At 39.4% G+C, this 21,849-nt stretch overlaps 1 protein-coding gene across 5 annotated transcripts in view; it reads right to left on the bottom strand.

Moving 5' to 3' along the window:
- Window positions 1-3,291: 3,291 nt before the first annotated feature.
- USP46 (ubiquitin specific peptidase 46) overlaps window positions 3,292-21,849 on the bottom strand; it is a 32,721-nt gene continuing 14,163 nt past the window's right edge. For all 5 annotated transcript variants that reach the window (XM_043513830.1, XM_038399631.2, XM_038399633.2 and 2 more), the window contains 7 exons: window positions 21,108-21,321; window positions 19,571-19,800; window positions 14,747-14,823; window positions 9,822-9,905; window positions 8,960-9,157; window positions 7,410-7,488; window positions 3,292-6,027 (listed from right to left, as the gene is read on the bottom strand). In XM_043513830.1, coding sequence (XP_043369765.1) covers window positions 5,926-6,027; window positions 7,410-7,488; window positions 8,960-9,157; window positions 9,822-9,905; window positions 14,747-14,823; window positions 19,571-19,800; window positions 21,108-21,321 — 984 coding nt within the window. In that variant the 3' untranslated portion in view covers window positions 3,292-5,925. The remainder of the gene's footprint in view (window positions 6,028-7,409; window positions 7,489-8,959; window positions 9,158-9,821; window positions 9,906-14,746; window positions 14,824-19,570; window positions 19,801-21,107; window positions 21,322-21,849) is intronic.

Here is a 21,849-nt window from a genome sequence, read left to right as displayed (position 1 = left end):
TATGTATTATTCATTTAGATTTTAGACATGAAATCAGTTTTTGATTGGCTAAGCAAACCATGATAAGCCATATGTCAAAAACTCAAATCTCTTTGTATACAATATGCAGTGTACTTGTAGCTGTGTTCAGCCCAGGCGATTAGAGAGACAAGTTGGGTGAGGAATATCTTTTATTGGACCAATTTCTATTGGTGAGAGAGACAAACTTTTGAGCTACACAGCTGACCCAGGACATACCAACTCAAAGCAGCACCAGATCCTGCCAGAACAACAGATGCAAAACCTGCAGACGTATCTCCACTGCTACGATCACCACTCCCCACAACACACCTTTCAAGATCCATGGGTCCTACATGACTGTCACAACATGTGGTGTACTCAGCTGGTGCACTAAATGCCCCAATAACAATTATGTGGGTGAAATTAGACAATCACTACGCTCTCAAACTCGCACAGTTTTTTTTTCTTTTATCATTTTCCTATCACCTGTGGGTGAACACTTTTCACAAAGCGATCACTCTATATCTGATCTCTCAGTCCTCTTACTCAAAGGAAACTTGCACAATACTTTCTAAAGACGAGCCTCAGACCTAAAATTTGTTACTCTGCTAGTCACTAAGAATTATGGATTGAACCAGAGATAGTGGATTTTGGTTTATTACAATAATTGGTAACCTACCACTTTCCTCTTTTTGTCCTATGACTGCAGAGAGGTTAACGGGCCACTCTACCTTGAATGCTCCCTTACAATATGTGCTCACTACTTATCCTAAACAATCTTTTCCACTTTGCATTTTGCTGTGATGCTGGGAGTACCTTTCCCAGATCTGAAGAAGAGATCTGTGTGGATTAAAAGCTTGTCTTTCTAAAGCTATGTCTACAGTACCGCAGTAAGTCAACCTACGCTACACAACTCCAGCTACGTGCCTTAGGTCGAGTTACTGCAGGGGGTCGACAGGAGAAAATCTCCCGTCAACTTACCTTGCTCTTCTCGTCGTGGGTAGAGTACAGGAGTCAACTGGAGAGCAATCTGCAGTCGATTTGGTGGATCTTTACTAGACCCGCTAAATTGACCGCGGGTGGATCAATCTCAGAGAGTTGATCCCTGCCATAGGGTAGACCTGCCCTCATCAACAGTAGTTGGTCCAATAACAGATATTACCTCACCCACGTTGTCTCTTTGTATACAATATTCCATAGACAATTCTCTAGATATGTTTTTGTGTGTATTTGTTCTGAAAACTTTATTTTAGAGGCAAAGTGTTAAACTGATTGAAATTTCACAAGATTAACATTATTACTTAAAGTGCTTGGATCAATTAAAAAAATCAAAGTACATGACTGTAAAAGATAAGGCTAAGCAATATTAGCTACACAAATTATAGAAATACAGTAAATAGTACAGTTATTGAGAAATAGCAGACAAATAAATTAAAACAACACTGATAAAAGGTACTAGAGTAAAATAGGTATAAAGAAAGAATCCCCTAAAATTCTAATACAAATTAAATTGTAAAAGATAGTGCTCAAACTCCTTGGCCACAAAACAGAAAACAAGAGACAAAACATTAAGGACCTGTTGCTGAGTAGTGTGGAGTCGCTGGAAGTTGCAAGTGGTCAGCACCACTCAGGATCAAGGCCCCGGTGCACACTATCATAACACATAGGGGTGCAAATGTATATGAAATGTACTGTTTGAAAATAAAAGCCATGTGTAATAAAATGCTAGAATCCATTGTAACCTTGCATAAATTCCAGTTACATCTTCATTCAAGTCTTAGGCTACGGCTACATTGCACCGCAGGATGATCTGTGGAGATACGTATTGTAAAAACATAGCATTTTGATGCAATCAACTGGTCCTTGTGGACACTGCTGATGCAAACTAAAAGGTACCGAGTTTGCATAAACTTAGTTGTCTTTCAAACAGGACTACATTAATGCAAACTAGCCTTTTAGTTTGCACCTACAGCATCCACACAGGGCGGTTAGACTGTAAACGTTTTGGTGCACTCTACAATTAACGCCCGTCGGCAGCACTGCAGTGCAGCAGCATAGACAAGCCCTTAATGTCTTTGTTAAATTCAATGCATAGGAAACATCTGCTGCTTTTTAATTTTAACTGCTAAGGGAGTCAGACGTTAAAATGTTAGTTTATTGAACCACATCTGTACCCTATTGAAATTGGATGAATATTCAGGTGGTTGTGCACATCTTATTTTCAACAAGATATTCTGCTTTCATTGATCCTTCTTCCTCACTGATCCCTTCTTTTGTCCCCATCTACTATGTTCCAAAAACAGAAAATGTATAATATGCTGACAGCTTGTTCTGTGATACATAAAATTTGGGTCTGAGGTTATCCTCCAAGATAGCTAATTTACACAGTGCACAGTAAGAGTTCCTTGGGTTTAGCGGAATACCAACAGAGAGTAAAAATGTTCTTTTCTATCCATAAGAACATGTAATAAAATGTGGAGATAAACAAGTAACAATGTTACACAGAAAATACATCTCATGCAATGGCACACAAAACAAGTAATGAATTTAAATTATTCTTGGGACTAATCCAGTTAGAGCTCAATAAACTAAAAATCACATTATACAGGAGCACAGACAATCTGCTACAATTTTTTTCTAAAACTGCTGGCTAGAAAAGTCTTGATTGTCCCAGATTTTCTCCATTCTTTTCATGATGCACTGGAAGTAAAAAGTATACAAATTTTCTGAAAAATGTACCATGCATATATTAAAAATCCAGGTAAATAAATTTACATCATCCTGCAAGGCACTGAGCACCTTGGGCCCAATCCAGCAAAGCACTTACAAATGTGCTTAACTTTAACCAAGTGTATAGATTTATGGACTTCAATGGGGCAACTCAGATATTAAAGTTGAACACATGGTTAAGAGTTTTGCTGGCTTGGAAACAGGGTGGTGGATGGAGTCTGAACTGACAATTAGGACTGTATCATGATTGCAATTTTTTTGATTGACAGACAAAACAAATACACGGTAATTTAACTGGTGCTAAAATATAGTTCATCTTGACATATGTCTTTTGTAGTATCTCCATGATTTCTCCTAAGTTGAAATCCAGCCTTTGATTTTCTACTTGTGTTACATCATTACTGTAAATCTTTTCTTGAGTTAGCAAAACACTCTGATTTAACAACCCTGCAGCACTTTCATATAACTCCTCTGGGTCCCCCTAATGTATCACAGAAATGTTGATGGACATTTTTTTTTTACCCATAAAGTATGAAAAAGCCTGCCATAATAATTGTACTGTCAAGGAACAAATTGTAATTATTTGAATTTATTATCCAACGTAAAGTCTCGTCTTCCAGCCTGGGAAAAACAAAAATGTGCATATGCTGAATCTTAGATGTTAGTGTTTAACTATTGCTGCAATACCCAAACCTTATTAACATAAAAACTATTTCCTAGAATCCGACTCATTTTAAAATAATTTCTCTATGTACAATTGTTCTTTATACAAACATCAGTCCTGAACACTCAAGTTATACATTGCTATTTTGTTTTGTTTCTCACACATCCTAAAAATGTATGGCAGCAAATTGCAAAGTACAGAATGTTTGTCTGACCTTGGTTAACTTTGATCTAAAAAGTGCATTTATTCTCAAGCAGAATACAGTCTCACTTGCCAGGCAAAAGATGGCCACATTTATTAAATGAAAAGATATGAATGTTCAGAAATATTCCATTAAAGAAGACAAGTGATTTTACTGAATTTAGGGCCTGATCCAGGCTCCATTAAAGTCAATGGACTTCAGAGATTGTTGAAGCCTCTTATTAGGCCAGTCTAAAATTAAGAAACATCATAGTCCTCAATGGTGAAACTTCCATCCCACTGTGAGTAAAAGAAAAAAGTGCACTTGTTTGGACTACAATCCTCCAACCTTTACTCATGTGAATGGTCCCATTGGAAACACTTGGACTACTCGCATAAAGAAGAGTTGTAGGATTAGATCCTGTGTCTGATCTGTTGGATCAATACAATAGCATGATAAATTCACAAATCTTTGAAGATGAAAAATCCGGTTTTGTTTTTCTTCCAAGGTAAAGTGCTATACTCCTTAGGTTTCAAAATGGTCACTGATCATTTCAAATAAATTTCAAACCATGTTATACCAGAGGCTAACATTGCATGCTCACGAAAATGTAACAAAAATAATTTCACTTTCACAGTAGATTTTAACACAAGTAAGTTTTTTTCTCCCACTCTTCCAAGAGACACGGAGCTATCAGATTCAACATTGGTTTTAAACAATATTTGTTGAAATAAAAGGCTCAGTGACAAAACTACAGTTGGACTTCTAAAAAAGTACTGAAAGTGACACTTTCTAATAAATATACAAAGTTAAAAACACGTAACAGTAAATACTGTGAGATGATGATGCTTCTTTCTAGAATTCGTCCCCCTCTCTTTCTCTCCTCTCCCCCTAATAGGGCCAAATCCTGGTTCTATTGAAGATAATAGTAGTTTTACCAATTGTCTTCAGCGAGATCAAGATTTGATCCTTTAAGTCCATACACTAAATGGTGAAATATTATTGTCAAATCCACCAAGTCAGCTGTCAGAAAATTACTCTCAACACACTATCAATCCCTTCTCATGCCCTATTGACACTTCCTCCTAACCTCTTTCCTTGCCAAGTATTTACAGTATTACTTGTATAGCAATTTATTAGCTAGAACATGACCAGTTGCCAACCAAGCTTGAAAATTAAAACATTAAAACAAGTCACATTTTGCTTTTTGATATTTCTAGAACCATGTACTTTTTAACCTTTTTGATATCACAGTGATGGAGATGTTGACAAACATGATTACTGATGCTGAGTATGGTCAATACATCACTGCAGTTATAAACTATGGATTATTATATAAGTCTTCTACCTTGATAAGTAATGGGCCTTGTCCTAGGTGCCAAGTACCTACCGTTGCTACTGATATCATTTGGAGCTGTGGGTGCTTTGCACATTGTGGGATTGAGCCCAATGATAGATATGGTATCAACATTACTTAACTAGACTATGTAAAGCTCACCCTGATGAAGGAGATGTTTTATATGCACAATATTGGAATATCCGCAAACTCAATAATCATACACACATTCTGTTGTTCTTTTTGGCAGAAACATAAGATCACTCCTTAGAAAAGTACCTCATATGAGGAACCTCTCCCTCCACTTTTCCCCACAAAACCCTCAGTGCCTCTGTAGCTTTTAGAATCAAAATGACCAGCTCAGCTGATCTGTGCTTTCTCATCAGGATAAACAGGAAAACTGGACACATTGTATCATCTTGCTCCAAAGTGATTTAAATCTCCTTATGTGAATTGTAGTCTTGAAGTTACCCATTTAAAGTTTTTAATAACCCAAAGCTCAAAGGATTTGGGAAGAATATCTTTCTAGTGGTGGGGAGTAACGTGACAAAATCTCCTATGAAACCACAATTCCAATGGTTATAAAATAGATTTTTTTCTACACCTAAAATGGATAACAATACATATTAGTACATATTTAAAGGAATGCTTCATAAAGAGATATCCCAAAGCTATTTAGAAAGTTTAAACAATTTGTCCTAAATGTAATGCACACTTCCATAGAAAATACTATTCTAGCTCAGCTGGATTTCACAGATGACCCCAAATCCTATTATCTGTAAATGTTAGTCCATATAAATTTTACTAAGAGCTGACTTTAATTCATTCTGAGTCATACTAAGAAAACCAAAGTGCTGCATGTCAGAAATGAAGGGTTATAGTCAAGAACACAGAAACCATTTAGTAGAAGAGAAGACATATCATTGTTCGACTATTCAGGATGTGCTCTGTGTAAAAGTCAGTTGACAGTGCTGATCAATTTTCTCCACTTGCAACATTTCACAGTTCTCCAAGTCATTCTCTTGACTGATAGAATAAAATATAACCAGATTCTGAATTTTTTGATATATCAGAGGTCAGACCATAGAATTCTTCAATAGCTTGAGCATCTATTTTCTGCAAAAACAAACAGAGTTGTTTAAAATGTTTACTAAGAAAAAAAATTAAGCTTGGATTAAATGAATATAAAAATGCAAAAACACGTATGTAGTTATTTGCCTCAGGGTAATGATTAGCAAGTTTTGTTAGTGATTCAAGAAGTGAATAGGCAGTTTAATAGTTTAGGAGCCAAATTCTGCTTGCTTCACTCATTGAAGTCAATGGGACTACTTCTCTGAGTAATCCAAGCAGGATTTGCCACAGGTAAATGGAGATCTTTTCTCTGTTACATAATAGCAAACACAGGTAAGATGTGATTTTAGTTTTCTATAAATGTAATGGTAGAACGGTGCTAAAATAGCGATACTGCATTTAACTTTTGCCTTCCTCCAGGGGTCCTCTACTCCCCTCCTTTTATTTTCCTCATCACTGTCTCTTTTGGGACAGATTCTGCTACCCTTATATTTAAGAAGTACCATGCTCTCGCCTTCCAAACAACGGGCATGATTCTGATCTCACACCAGTTTTACTTTGCTATAACTGCAATGAATTTACTCCTGACTTACACTAGTGTGAAATCAGAATCAGCCCCTAGTCTTGGCAACATACTGCAGCGATTTTTAGTGTCTGCTTGAGACACTACTGCACTATGAGCAGACGGCATCTGCACCAACTGTAGGCCAGATTCTGCTCTGATTTATAGACAATAGGTTGTGCTGAAAGGTGAACTTTCCGACTGGAGAGAGGTTACTAATGGAGTTGTGAGGCACCATCAACACAAAGGAGGATCTGAATATTGTACAGGAAGACCTGGATGACCTTGAAGATTGGAACAACAAAAGGGATAAAATTCAATAGTACAAAGAGCAAAGTCACACAATTAGGGTCTAATAATAAGAATTTCTGCTACAAGCCAGAGATTCATCAGTTGGAAGTGACAGAGGACGAGAGAGAACTGGGTGTGTAGGTCAATCATTGGATAACTATTAGCCACCACTGTGATGCAGCTGTGAAAAAAGGTAAATATGATCCTAGGATGCATCGGGGAGGCATTTCCACTAGAGATAGAGAAGTATTAATGCCATTGTACAAGGCACGGGTCAGACCTCATTTGGAATACTGTGCACAGGTCTGATAAGCCATGTTCAAGAAAGATTAATTCAAATTGGAACAGGTGCAGAAAAGGGCTATTAGGATGATCAGGGGACTGAAGGGCCTACCTGATGAGAGGAGACTGAAAGAGCTTGGCTTGTTTCTTTTCTTAAATTGGGGGGGGGGGAACAGGGAAGGGGGAAATCAAGTCACCATCAAAAGCTGAAGGTCTCTGAATGGTAAGCCACACCAAATGGACGTGGGAACTTACACACTAATAATCTTCTCATGATCATCAGCATACTGACCTCTACAATGTCATCATCAAACAAAAGCCAAAAACCGTGACTTTTCACAATGGTAATATAATGCCCACGATTAGGTCCACTAGAAAAAAAAGTAATTAAAAAAGTATCAGATATAAATGGGCTGGTTTTGATAAGTCATGTTAAATAGATACTATATTTCCACTGAAGCCCCTTGTAAGCCAGCTTGCAGTGTTAAGTAGACATGTGCATTCTTCTTTCTCCTATATTGGATTATCTAAAACTGGTGGTCAACTGAAAATTGAATGCCCTCTCATTATCTGCATTATGGTAGTTTATAAATCTAGCTAAAAAGTAATTGACAATTAGTTGGTGGCAGACATAAACAATGACATATTTTCAAAATTGCTCAATGGAATTTAAATTGGGAGAAAACAGGCTGATATTAAACATGGAAATGCAATTATGTATCTTCTTCCGGGTGGGGAGAACAATTGTTCACATTCTTTTTGAGCTTTAAGAATTCTTCCAGTTTTTTCTATGCTTGACAATCTCTCACATCTAAGAACTCCTATTATAGCTACGATTCTTCATTCTAAACAATCATTACCAGTCCTTAAAATCAGCCAGCTGAAGCAATCACCAGTTAGTACAGAAAAAAAAAATACAACTACTGCCTCCTGCTAGAGTCTGAATACGCTGTCTCCACATACTTCCAGCCCAACGGAAGTAAGACACAGAGGGCCAGATTCTAATCTTCGTCACACTGGTATATAAACAGAGTAACTCAGTTTAAATTACTTGGATTTACACCAGCTTACAAAAATCTGACTGAGATATAGGTATTTCATATGGCAATGCAGGATATTACTGCTATGATTCTGGGCTGGCCTATAATTATATATTTTTTTGTCCTAAGTATTTCATCATAATCCAATTTTAGGTAATCTAAAGTTGGTCTCAACTATGTAAACAACATGGCACAGGCAGACCCTGGCTTTCATATGCTATCCCATTGACTTCAATGTGACTTTGCACAGTAATGGTCTGTTTGTTCAAATTTGTTGCAAGATCAGGCCCAGAGTCAGCATTCTAGATATACATGTATTGGCAGATAGCTGAATTAGACAGCTTGATTGATCCTTTTCCATGTCTCATTTCTGTAGTCCTATGACACCAGTTTCAAGTAGAGGTGGTCAGGAAACAGAATTTGACATCCATGAACAATTTGAGGTTTTCGGAAATTGTTTTGTCTTAAATTAGGGCGAAAAGTCAAAACTTTGAAATTTTTTTGCAGAACAATGAAATGTTCCCAGGAATCTTTTTGGTGTTTCCCAAACAAGTATACTTCCTGGCTCCCGGGGAGCCCCACCTCTACAGTAGTTTATAAACTCCTCACCAGGTGGGCTGGCTGCTGAGGAGCCCGGGTAAAAAGCTCCAAAGACAAAAGAACCCAAAATGCATTTTTAAAATCTTATGATTTTTAAACCAATCTCAATATATTTTGAAGCCTGACACATGATTTTTGAATGTTCAGAATTGGCAATACCACTGATCTAATAATAGGTTGGGTTCACCTGAATGCACTTTACCTGCCACAGTGAACAACAACAGCCACCAAGTCATACATGCGATCCAAGTTGACAGCATCGCTGGATGTGTTGAAGAGACGTAGCTCCAGAGGAAATACCACACGGTAAGAGAGTTTGGTGTACCTGTGTAACTGCTCCATGTACTTGAATCTCTTGAGGTGCAATGCAAGGATCATTGGCAGTTTTTTTACTCTCATCCTGTGAAATCATTAATAAGGGTGTATATTATGAAGTGCTGCTCAGTTCAGTGTCATTCTTTTCTTGCAATCCTAGGCCTGCACATTATAAATGCACTTTGTAAATAGAGGTATTCTGTCAGCAGTAACTGGAGACCTAAGAGATGTATGTAGCAGCTGTTGTGCCACATCTAGGTTTCAAGGTCCATACGGAGGGTACGTGTGTGGGAGAGGGTTGCAGCCACCAGAGGCCAAGAAGCTGCAAACAGGTTCAGAAGGAGGTTCACTGCAGCGACAGGGGTATCACAGGCAGGAGACCGGGAATGTTGTACAAACACAGAAGTTGGAGGACTGGACTGTAGTTTAATGTATCAGTAACACACTGAGTGAAGCTACACTTCAGCAGTCATTTAAATTTATACTAAAAATATGTCTACGCTATGATTAAAAAAAAAAAAACAATCCAAGCCCCAGACAGCCTCAGACCCTTCCCCCTTGTGGGATCTCAGAGCCCAGGCTCCAGCCCAAGCCCAAATGGCTACACTGCAATTTTATAGCCCCATGAGCACAAGTCAACTGACCCAGGGCAGCTGTGTCCATGCTGCAGGTCTTTTATTGCAGGGTAGATGTATCCTAAGAGTTCAGTTTACCTGAACAGGGATTGAACTGCACTATTCTTTACCCACCTTTTCTGTGCCTCTTGTTTACTGCAGCAAGTTTCACAATAGTACTTCTGTTCACTACATAATGTTTCTGTGTTGCTGAAGTCTCTGTAAATAAATATAACTATCAGTTCTTAACGTTTCTTGAAACTTCCTCCAATATCACACTTGGACTGATGAGCTGAAAAGCCAGCAAGACACAATGGGTGAAACACTGGCCCCACTGAAATCAATAGGAGTTTCATCCAATTTCTAAAACATGCTGTTTACATCACATCTTATACTTATAAAGGCCCTGACCCAGCAAAGCACTTAAACCGTACTTAAATATCTGAGTAGTCCCATTGACTTCAGTGTAACTGCTGGTGCTTAAACTTGAGCATCTGTTAAAGTGCTTTGCTAGTGGAATGTTAAGAATTACTTTTCTTTGTGAGTACTAAGAGTTTTGTGCTGCTACTTGCTTCACTCTGGCAATTACTTCACCAAATGAGACTTTTCAACATTATTCAATTCAACACGCATGCTTCCATCCCATACATGTAACTCACACTGAAGTTCATGCCAGATGTGTGTGCATAAGGTACTCCTGAGGGAATTCCCTGCCAAAAAACGTAAAAATTCTGTGCACAAATTTTATTTGTCAATAAATAAATGTGGAGACTACAGCATGGCAATGGGGAGCAGAGGCCTCTGACTGTGCAAGGTGGGAGATCAACCTCTGCCTCTCCCCCCAACCCTGAGACACGGATAAGGACCCTGACACAACGCAAGGGCTGGGCCTGACCGAGAAACACCTCAGGGCCCTGCCCCAGGTGCACCACATGTGGGCAGGCAGGATCTAAGTGTAGAGGGGCTTAGTCTGGGGGGGATCCAAGTGTGGGCTCAAAAAGGTACTGTGTGGGGCAATCTGGGTCTGAGCAGTTCAATGGGGGGTCTGAGTGCGGGGGCATCTGGCTGCACAGGAGTTTGTTGTGGGGGCTCCAGCTGCAGCAGCAATGGGACTCTGCAGGGGGATCCGGTGAAGGTGTCTCAGCAGGGCAAGGGGATGGGTATAGGGGGATGGAGCTTGGCGGGGGGTGTCTGGGAGAGTGGAGCTCAGTGTGGTGGGGGTCCAGGTGTGGGGGGCTCATCGGGGTTGGGGGCTCAATGGATGGTAGTCTGAGTTTGGGGGTCCAGATATAGCGGGGTGGGACTCAGTGGGGAGGTCTGGGTGCAGGAAGGTTCCAATGCAGGTGGTAGGTGTGGGGGTTGGGCGGATGGGGGAGCAACTCCCCATACCCCTTTCCCTGTGGAGGAGGAGAGATGGGGGCAGGAAGTGGGGGGCGGAACTTCCTGCAGCCGGGGGAGGTTTCTAGGGGTGGGTCTGACCCAGCCAGGATGCTCCTTGCAGGGGAAGAGAAAGTCCTGTCCTCTGACACCTCCAGCCGATCTGGGACTAGCAGCTGAGCCTGGTGCAGGGTAGGAGCCACCAGCCAGGGTATCCCCAGCCCCTGCTTGGTGATTTACCTCTCTGCTGGCTGCTACGGGTACCCAAAACAATGCACCTGCACTGCAGGGGAGGGATATGTGACCGCTCTTGCGGCTTTCCTTTGCTTCCCCATCAGAAAGTCATTTTTCTATGGAGAAGCTAAGAAATCTCCAGGGGACATGAATTTTGTATGTGCACAGTGGTGCAGAATTCCTCCAGGATTAAAGAGCTCCAGGACCGGGTAAGGTATTCCCAACAGATGCAGCATTCAAGACACTCCTAATTCTCCCCCATGTGACTGAACCAAAAAAAGACTTTGAATTCTCTTTGTGTGGTTTTTCATAGGGAGCAGAGGGGAATTTTTAGAAACCTACACACTCCCCACCCCAAACAATTTCTGGATTAGCCCCATCTGGATAATTGAAAAAAAAAAAACCCAAAAAGCCTACAGGTCTCTCTGCAACATTTATCCAACGGTCAGAGAGGTGCCTTCTAAAATAGAAAGTGTGTTGGTGTTATTTAGTCATGTAACCAAAATAAATAATGTCTTTTAATGGGATAAAAAAATGGTAACAAAGAGACTGGAGTTGAAAATTGGGATCAAATGGACTGAGTCAACTGGCCTTTATAACTTGGAATGGAAATAAAAATAATTGATACATAATTAATTTTGTTGTTAGATGAATTCCTCTCCTGCTCTCTGCCAGACCTTATACTCAGGAGAGAAAGATTATGCTGGAGGCATGTATTTTTTGGAGCACTTAAACACATAAAGACCTTTTCATCTGACCAAAGACAGAAATAACTAGAAAAGTTTCATCTGTAGTGGTGAAGAAATATGTTTTATTGAAATACTGAACAATTTCTATTTACTTGTTCCTCTTTTCAGCATTACAGTATCTACATCATGAAGATGCAGAAAAAGCAGTTATAGTCATAGAAAACTGGCAATGAAATTTAGTAACATAATTTGAAGTTCCCTGCTGAAAAAGGCTGCCAGAGGCGTTTGTCCATTTTATCATGAGTGACAGTATAATAAAAGCGTCAAAGAGTCCTGTGGCACCTTACAGACTAACAGACGTATTGGAGCATAAGTTTTCGTGGGTGAATACCCACTTGCATTGCATGTATTCACCCACATGCATCCGACAAAGTGGGTATTCACCCACGAAAGCTTATGCTCCAATACGTCTGTTAGTCTATAAGGTGCCACAGGACTCTTTGATGCTTTTACAGATCCAGACTAACATGGCTACCCCTCTGATACGTAACAGTAAAATAACGCAGCTATGGAAGGCCCGTGTTCTAGCTTTACAAATGTTTAATTAAAATAGGGTTTCTCTTTCTTCCAAGGAAGGAGTTGTGGTCCTTCTAAAAGGCCATCACAAAGGATGACAACTGTGGGTTCTCTGTCTTGTGTGTTTTGTAGGTAACTATCTGTAGCCACCATCACAAAAAAGATTGGAGTATTTTCATCCTATTGTGTTCCTGAAATGGAGGATGGAAAGGCTACTTAAAAGCATGTGGCTGTTATACATACGCTGCTGGGGTTTTAGTTATGTCAGGACTGTAAACTACTGTATGTGTATGGGAGGTTGTCCAGCAGGGCTACTAAACTTTCTAGCTTCTGTTCTAGCTGAAAGACATATGATACTGGCAAAGTGTAGAAGGAAAGGAATGGATTGCACTTATTCAAATCACAGCATTAGGAAGGCTCTCAGTTCCAGACTGTACCCTTTATTGAAGAACTATGTAGCCTGGAAGATGAGGGGTCCTTTTAAACAATACATTTCTTATGAGTTTAACAACCAAGAGGTTAGATAAAATATTAAGCTGTTTAGAATATCTAGTATAACTTATTTGTGCAATTTGTTTTTTACATATGGTTGACTGTGATACAATTTTTTGTTTAAATCTCACAGGCAGGCACTCAGAAGTATATTTACTTCTTACTTTCACATACAGGTATTAGATAGTTTTCTAGAACAGCCATTCCTAACAAGTTTTCCAGATTTTGGCTGCAAAAGTCAGTGCTGCCTGCCTCCTATTTACAGTCTTTGTATACCCTTCTATTTGGAGAATCCTAAGTGCTATTGGGAGTTTGAAAGCATACAGCTGAAGGAGAGGTGATCAATGGTGGCACATTTGGGCCCAAACCAGTGACTAAGGTCAGGAACCTAAAGTATCAGTGACAAAAGACTGAAGTACAAATACCAGTGTGATTATCAGTGGTCAAGAACACTGTTCTAAAAGAATAGAAAAAAAGACATCCTGTTTTCCAAGGCAAAGTCCTTTATGATCACAAACTAGCTCCACTGGTGCAGACATATTATGTTGACGAGCATTAGTACAAAAACCTAAAATAAACTGGCCTGAAACTGAAAGGGAGAATTCTCCAGAATCCCGAGTTTTGAAATGAAATGGTAGTTACTGAGCAAAGCAAAGCATAAGTAACATTACAAAATGCAATAACAATCCCCCATCTCCAATACTCTGTGGAATGGTTCACTTGCATCTGATTCAGGAATCTGTTTATATCCTAGTTGCTGCTCTTTCGGTGTGTTTTTAGGTGTGGTATAATATGTAAGGAGGTCTCTCTGACACTCAAACTTCATTTGAAATGTATTTTTAAAACTTCTAAGTAACGTTAGACCCTGAAAGACTATTTTGCCCTTCTGATATTATTTAATTAAAATAACATTATTTTGAACATAGATACCTATCTACCGTAGTTGGTGCCAGGACTCATGATATTTTAAATCCATCCAGTCAGTCCATGTGAACCTGGAAATGGTATTTTTTAAAAAATCTTTCAGGAATAATGGTTAAAAAATTGTCAGCTTCTGGTGCACTGCAGAATTCCCTACACAATTGGAACTTGCAATAAAAGTCAAGATTCCTTTCCTGCTATAATTTTAGGATTACAAGCAGAGTAGCAGATTGCAATTTACAAAGCAGAAAATTAGATTTTTAAAACCCCTTGTTTCTAAGGTCTCTGGGACCAATTAAGCAAAGCATATGCTTAACTTTTAGTATGTACGTAAGTCCTAAAGTACTTGAGCATGGGCTTAAAGTTAAACACATACTTAAATCCCACAGAAGCAAACTGGTATTCAGCAGCAACTCTTCCAAGTGAACCAGATGATCAATTTTTTACTCCAATAGGGAACCGTATTTCTCTCTCTCTCTCTCACTCACACTCACTCACACACACACACACACACAAAATGAATTTAAAGTAAATTTCTTAGTAAAGGTTCCATTGCATCATGAACATCCAAATTATTCCCTTTTTCTTTTGCTCAGCAAAAGCTCAGTTAACACTGCACAGTTTGTCTTGCATCTCATCAATCAGGGATATTCCTAGAACTTTTACTTTCAATCTTTACTGGACTGAGAGAATCAGAAAGAAAACATGATTTAGGAGAATGGTAGAAATGTTTCCCAAACAAATGCATTTATGAATCTTCCATTCATTTACCTTAGACAGTGCGTAATAGATGTGTTCTGTTCCACGTCAACAGAGAGGTCAAGAAAATCCTCATCTTTGCTACTAACCTGTAGGAAAAAATACGTATGTAAAAGATAAACACACATCTAAATGCACCTGAATCCCATATACAAATTTTCCACTTGAATCAATTACTACAAATACAAATTGTACAAAATAACTAATTTTAATATTTTCCAGACAGATTTCTGGCTTTGTATAAATAGATTCCCCATGTTAGTCAGCAAGTCCATTAATCCACCTTTCACACCATTTCAGTTCTGTTTCTGGCACTTATCCCAACTCACTGACCATGACCAAGTGACCATCTATCTCTAGTCCTTAAAATGGCATGGCTTTTCACCACCATATATTTGGAGCAGCCAAATTTTAGTTCATTTGTGGTTTTCAGATGCTCATGCAAGAAACAGGAGAGTGAAAAATAACTGATGTAAATATAAAGAATAAGGGTATGTGTACACTACAAACCTAAGTTGACCTATATTAGTAATTACTGCAGTGGTGTATGTCTACCCTACCCTCCTTGCGTAGGCTCTGGGGCTGGAACACCCACGGAAAAAAAAATTAGTGGGTGCTCTGCACCTACCGGCAGCCCAGCTCCCTGCCCCACCCACCTCACCTCTTCCTCCACCTCCTCCCCTGAGCACCCATCGGTGCCAGTAGAAGTCAGCGCCTATGCCTGCTTGGGTCAGTGGTGTGCATGCTCACCAGGAGTGCTTTCACCAACCTAAAAGGGGCAGTGTCAGGAGCTGAGAGACCAGCCCACAGGCTCCCACTAGGCTCCCCTCCTGCCCCCTATTCCCTGCACAGAGCATGGGGGAAGCCATCCGGGACTTCTCGCGCCCTCCTCGCTCCCCCGCCCTTCCCCAGTGGGAGCTGAGGGAAGCTGCCTGGGGCTTTCCTGCTGTGAAATTGACAAGGCAGCCAATGTAAGGGGGACAGTGTCTACGCAGACATTGTGTTGCTTTCACGACACTGACATAAGCCTTATGCCTCTTGTGGCAGTGGAGTTATGATGTCGGTGTAGTAGGGCACTTACATTAGTGGCAGCAAGGCTGTAGTGTAGACACTGACATAATTAGGTTGACATAAGCTGCCTTACATCGACCTAATTGTGTAGTGTAGACCAGCCCTAAGTGTGTCACCTCTTTCCCCTTGAGATGCTCCTATAATTTATACACATTGTTCTATGATGAATTTTAAAACAATATGAAATGACCTTTGCCAGTTTTAAATGTTTTAAGTGCACATTGTACCAGAGCTTACTTGCATCTTTTACATATAATATACTGCATTATATGCATACAGCTAAAGATCTACATAATTATATTCACCTCCTGTGGATAGGACCGAAATGAAAGTGAAGTGGTTGGTATAAATCAAGAATGGGCATGCATGGAGAAATATCGTGTTCACCAAAATGGATACCATGTGATTTTGTGTTCTTTCATCTTCAGGGACAATCACAGAGGTAAGCATAGCATGTTTGTACCCAATTTCTAGTTGCTATTTTTTATCTCCAGTCTTGCACCTAGATCTCGTTGGAAAAAATTCAGTAGAATAGTTTTCCCTCAGAAAATGAAGTTCCACAGAAAGTGAAATGCTTTGCAAAATCATGCCTATTTCATCAAAATTTTATTTCAGACAAAAAAAGGGGGAGGGAGGGAGTTCTAATAATATTGGAATGTCCCATTTAATTTCAATATTTTTCCTTTAAAACAACTTTGTTTTGAATTTTTAAAATTTTGCATTATACCATACAGTGAAATTAAAATTGAAATGAAATTAATCCTGCAATTGCGCTAACATTTTTGATCAAGCTCAAACTATTTTTCCCCTGTAATTTTCTTTCACGCATAATTTTACATGTTCAGGTTTCATTCCAAGCCAAATGAAAACAAAAATTGAAATCTCACAATGCTCTGCAAAATGGAATTTTTGTTCTCTGCCCTGCTCTGTTCAGGTCCTTTATAGGCCACCTTAAAGAATTTCAGTCAATTACAGGATTCAAATTTGGGGAAATTGTTGGAGTGGGAGATGTTTAGGGCCATGGTTTTAGTTTAGCCTGTTTTAGAATTGCCAGCTGAGAAATCTGGATTGGGATCCAGACTTCTCCAAAATTCAGGTCTTAGGTTTTAATTGGGACCCATCACCAATGAACACAGAATATGGCTTAGAAGAGTCTTGAGAATGACAGACATGAATAAATCTTCCTAGAATCTAAGTTTATTGCAAATAAGAAAAAGACCCCCCGGCCTTTGATTCATCCCAGATCAGCAACCACAGACGTTCTTTTCAGTATATAAAATACATATCACATGTTGAAGATTGAAAATATGCTCTTTTCAACTGCTCTCCAATATTCATGCATTAGCCTCTTATTTCATTATAAGTACAAGAGGTTTAGGCTGGTGGCTGAGGGAAATCTTCAAAATCCAGAAATGCAGCCATGTATTAGGCAGCTCTGAAAAACACCAAGTTTGAAGCAAGATTGCCACATGAACTGATTTTGAGCATCTTCATGAAAATCAAATCCTGTTTGTTTAAAAAAAAAAAGTAGTACACACTGATTGAATACTCTAAACTGTTAGTAATACCATGTGTGTCTGCATCTCATTAGAATAACTTGAGATGGGACTGAGAAGCAAAGTTCAAATCTAGATCTGGATCCAAACTTCTCCAAAGATTGAGAGGGTTGGATCCTGTATTCTGCTGTGGATCCATATCACAGAGTTGGATCTGAGCTCAGATTCAGATCCTCAAAATCAAGGGGTTCTGGAATTAGTGTTCTGGTTTGGGTCCATTTTTAAAGTAACCACCAACCCCTGAACCCATGGGAACATGTTTTGGGATGAATTTTGATATTCTCAAAGATGTGGGTAGCCATAAAATATGTCCAAATAAAACTAACAGCAACTCTTCAAACAAAAATCCCCTCTGTGACCAACTCCATGCAAAATGACAGGAAACAACAGGACTTTTCAAGTCCCTTTTTTGTCTCTAGTGTAAACATAGAGCTAGAATTAAAAAAACAGAGGAACAAAACTTTAGAGAACATTTTGTCTCTGATGCTGAAACTAAGAGCAAACTAAAGTCTGTCTGGCTTATCAAATTTTAAAAATTCACGTAGATACCCAGTCTTTTGGCTTGATTCTGTTACCACTGAAGTCACTGGGAATTTTGCCATTGGTTTCAATGGGTGCAGTTTCAAACGATTAGCGAGACTGGGAGGAAAAAGCCTGTTGATCTGGAAGCAGAGTGATGTATACTGTACTAAAATTAACTGGAAAAGTGGATTCAATCTGCATTCATAAGTAAGAATAAGACTGCCTGTATCTGAATAACTCTATGTAGATTGTATACTTGTACCACATCTTTTAATCCATTCTATTGCTTTCCAAAAAGTATGAGAGACAGTAAATAAATAAATAATACATAAACTAGAAAAGCGTATGAATATATTTTTCCTGTAGTCACAGGAAGCTATAGGATGAACCTTCCTATAACAACAACAACAGGAATCCTCGGAAGTTAATTTTTCCACCAAATCTTGGACCAACTGCAGGGCTGATAACAGGGATGAGGGAAAGGGGGACAATTGTACCAGGATCCCAAGCTCAGGGGGCCCTTCAAAGCATCTGTAACATCTGTGTAAATAAAATTAAATGGGAGTGAGTGGGATCCCAGTGAACATGATGTTCCAGGGCCCCAAATTTCTCTCAATGGCCTGACCTACTGTAAGATTTTACAAATAGTGTATTTTGTAATTCTGCTCAGCTAGTTAGGGCAAAATCCTGGCTTAAGTGGGAATTTCCCTGAGTAAACACTGAATATAAATTTAGGATTTCATCTCAAAAGTTTAAAGGGACATTGTCAATTTAAAAACCAGACTTTGGTATTTTTTTTTAACCCACTATTGTTACTAGGGTTATTATAACTGAAATACATTAGAGCAAAACACTGTTTTTCCGTTTTTCCCATTGTTTCTTCACTTTGGGCAAGATTCTGATATTGTTATTCTGCAAGTAGTCTTATTTAGTTCAAGGAGACTTTTTAAGGAGTATAATGCTACTCCACATGAGCAGGGACAGCTGAAACTGGTCCTCTATGCATTTGCCAGCACTTTATATCAATTTCCACTGTTCTCCCAGAATAGCCACTTTCCCTGTTGTTTGCATGGATCTTTCACACAGCACTAAGGGAGAGAAAAACATTTTTAAATAGGAAAGTGTGATTGAAAAACTACAAAAATTGGCAGGAAACTCACTTTCAGGTATATTAGGTGGAACTACTTTACTCATTTTTCAAACTGACTAGTTTTCAAGTTGACATCCTTTTAAAATACTGAAAAAAAGCCTGATAATGTACAGTGTGTTGTTAGCAAATACTTTGAACGTTAATGACATTCTTAGGGATGAATTAGCACTATTTGATCTTAACTTTGCCACTTGTGAGTTATGCAGTTATCCCTAACTCATGGAATAATGAGGCAAATTCACTGTCCACAGTTGCAGCAGCATCTGTATATACACTTAACTGTTTATAAATAAGATGGCTTGAATGAAAAGGTTGTAAGATTAGTTAATGAGGTGTCTAACTATAATATATATAAACTGCAAAGTTTGGGACAGGTTAGTCATGTTTACAAAAATGTATTTTTGGAAAATAATATACTCCAAGAAGTGAAATTATACAGGAATATCCACATTTCTCAGGTGGCAGAATAGATGCACATATTTATACATATCTATCGATCTATTAGTGTGTAAAAATATCAACCACCCCAATGCTTACGGTTTCACAGTTCAAACATCTAGTTTCGTTAGTCAGTGTTCCCTGAAAAATCTCATGCACCCAGGTGAGTTCTTGTTTATTGTTCTCTTCAGCTTCATTCATGATGCCATTTTTTAGTTTCCCATTTTGCTTTTCCTGCTTCTTCTCCTCCTGCAGGATGTCTGCAATGGTGTTTAGCAAATAATTTAAAAATTCATGTGCATCTTGCTGCATGTAGTTGTCAAAGAGATCTGCAAAGGAGAGAGGCAGAATTGTCTCTTTCTAAAGTTCCTTTGCTCCATGCAAGAAAGGATATACTTAAATTCAGGTTTTGCTCCCAAATACAATTACAAGCCCCAATTCAGGAACGTACTTAAAAACGTGCCTAATTTAAACTTGTGAGTAATCCCTGACTTTGTGCTCTATGTTAGGAATGTGCTTAATTGGGGCGATAACAAACATGGGTGAGGAGCGAGGGTGGGAGAGTCTGAAAGGTGGGGTTTTTTTCAAAGGGATATTGTTTTCCCACAGTAATTTGGTGAGTGCATTGCTCCTGAAAACATTTCCTGAATCTTTGTTTCTGTCAATAAAGCTCAATAAATCATGGGCCAGATGGTATGCACACATGCACAGTCACAAACCAGAAGGAAACTCATGGGAGGCATCTCTGTGGTGATGTCATCTGAGATGCTCCCATTTCAGAATTTCCTTTGAATTTTTCCATCAGCAGCTTGGTTTGCCCCTATCCCACTCTCTGTTGAAGAAGCGGGAACTTCTGTTCCCCAGATATATGTATTTTTATCTCCTACAACCCCCTCCAGCCAAGATACATGTGAATCCCTTCCCGGGGGTTCCCTCAGGGGCACAGGGCTATCTGTGTGTAGACCCTTTGCATTGGCTCTTGGTCCACACCCACTGATATGGCTCCCATGCAGAATGAAGCTGTGTTACCAGGACTGCCTCCACCTCTGGTGCCCTGGAACCCACTTAGAAGGGAATCTCCCCAGAAGGAGTGGGCACCGTTGCTCCTGTGAAGTCACTATTTCTGGGAATGGGAAGAGCAGCAGACGCAGCTCACTGCATGCGTGCACATATGAACCCCAGGATGTTTTGGGCTAGTGGATCTGTACTATCCACAAACCTACTGGTCACACCACATTCATTCTTCCAGCTGCCCAAAATATCCATCTCCATCGTGCAGTATAGAAAGCCACTGCAGAGCACTCCTCTGCAATGTGCAGAGCCCCTCATCCATACCCAACTGCCTGTTGCTGGCTTTCTACAGCCTGTCTCTCGGTGCAGTGGAAATATCAATAGGGCAGCTGTGCACCCATAGAAGATTTGGCCCTTAATTGCAAATCCTAGTATGGTTATTGCTAACTACAACATTAGACACACACACACACACACACACACGTATATGTATACACTAAATAATTAATATTTAGGAAACAGAGAATTAAAAGCTTATTACAAATCTAACCTGATTGATTGATTAATTTGACCACACTGCTAGGCATTACATGAGTCTCTAAAAAGAATCAGAGTTTGCACTCACCGTTCTCCTTTCGTAACCTTGAAATGAACTTCTTTGGTGGAATCACTCCAACTTTTTTCTTCTGAGTAGCAATACTGTGGAAAAGGTCTGCCAGGCATGTCAAGAGGTTTTCCTTCTTTTTCTGTTGGGCCTTGTATGCCAACACATTCTCCCGAAATGGCCGGCAAAAATACAATGCCTGCAGCACAGAGTTACAGTAGCAGGTGTTCCCAAACTGCCAATGTAAAAGCAAAAATGCCCTGAATCACTGTGCAAGGTAATATAAACTAATCAGTTCATCCAGCCTCTGCAATCTGAATCCCCAGTAGAATACCCCATCAATTACCACGCAACTGTTGACTGACTATAGGTTCAATACCATTTACTGATTGTCACACAGCAAAAACAAACTATAAATATTAAAAATTCTTAACTCGCTAGGACTGAAAATAAAAGCTCCAAATGTAGGGCATTAGTTAGAAGGTATTCATTGCAACAAGAGTATCTTTGATAAGAGTTCCTATAAACGAATATGCTCTGGAATGGCCCACTCCTGTTCCCGCTGAAATCAATGGCAGAACTCCCAGTGACTGCAGTAGGAGCAGAACTTAAATCCGTTTCATTCGGGACATGTAAAACACCCCCATTAGACTGGATGCTTTCATCAGGTGAATAATGCTTTCTGACAGATACACCTAAGCCAGATGCCAAATTTTAACCATGTAAATACTCCATTCCCATTGACTTCATGCATCCTGATTTT

The sequence above is a fragment of the Dermochelys coriacea genome, chromosome 4, assembly GCF_009764565.3.
Source record: "Dermochelys coriacea isolate rDerCor1 chromosome 4, rDerCor1.pri.v4, whole genome shotgun sequence".
Lineage (NCBI taxonomy): Eukaryota > Metazoa > Chordata > Testudines > Dermochelyidae > Dermochelys > Dermochelys coriacea.
Note: the sequence above shows the minus strand (reverse complement) of the source record. Positions and strands in the feature narration are given on the sequence as shown.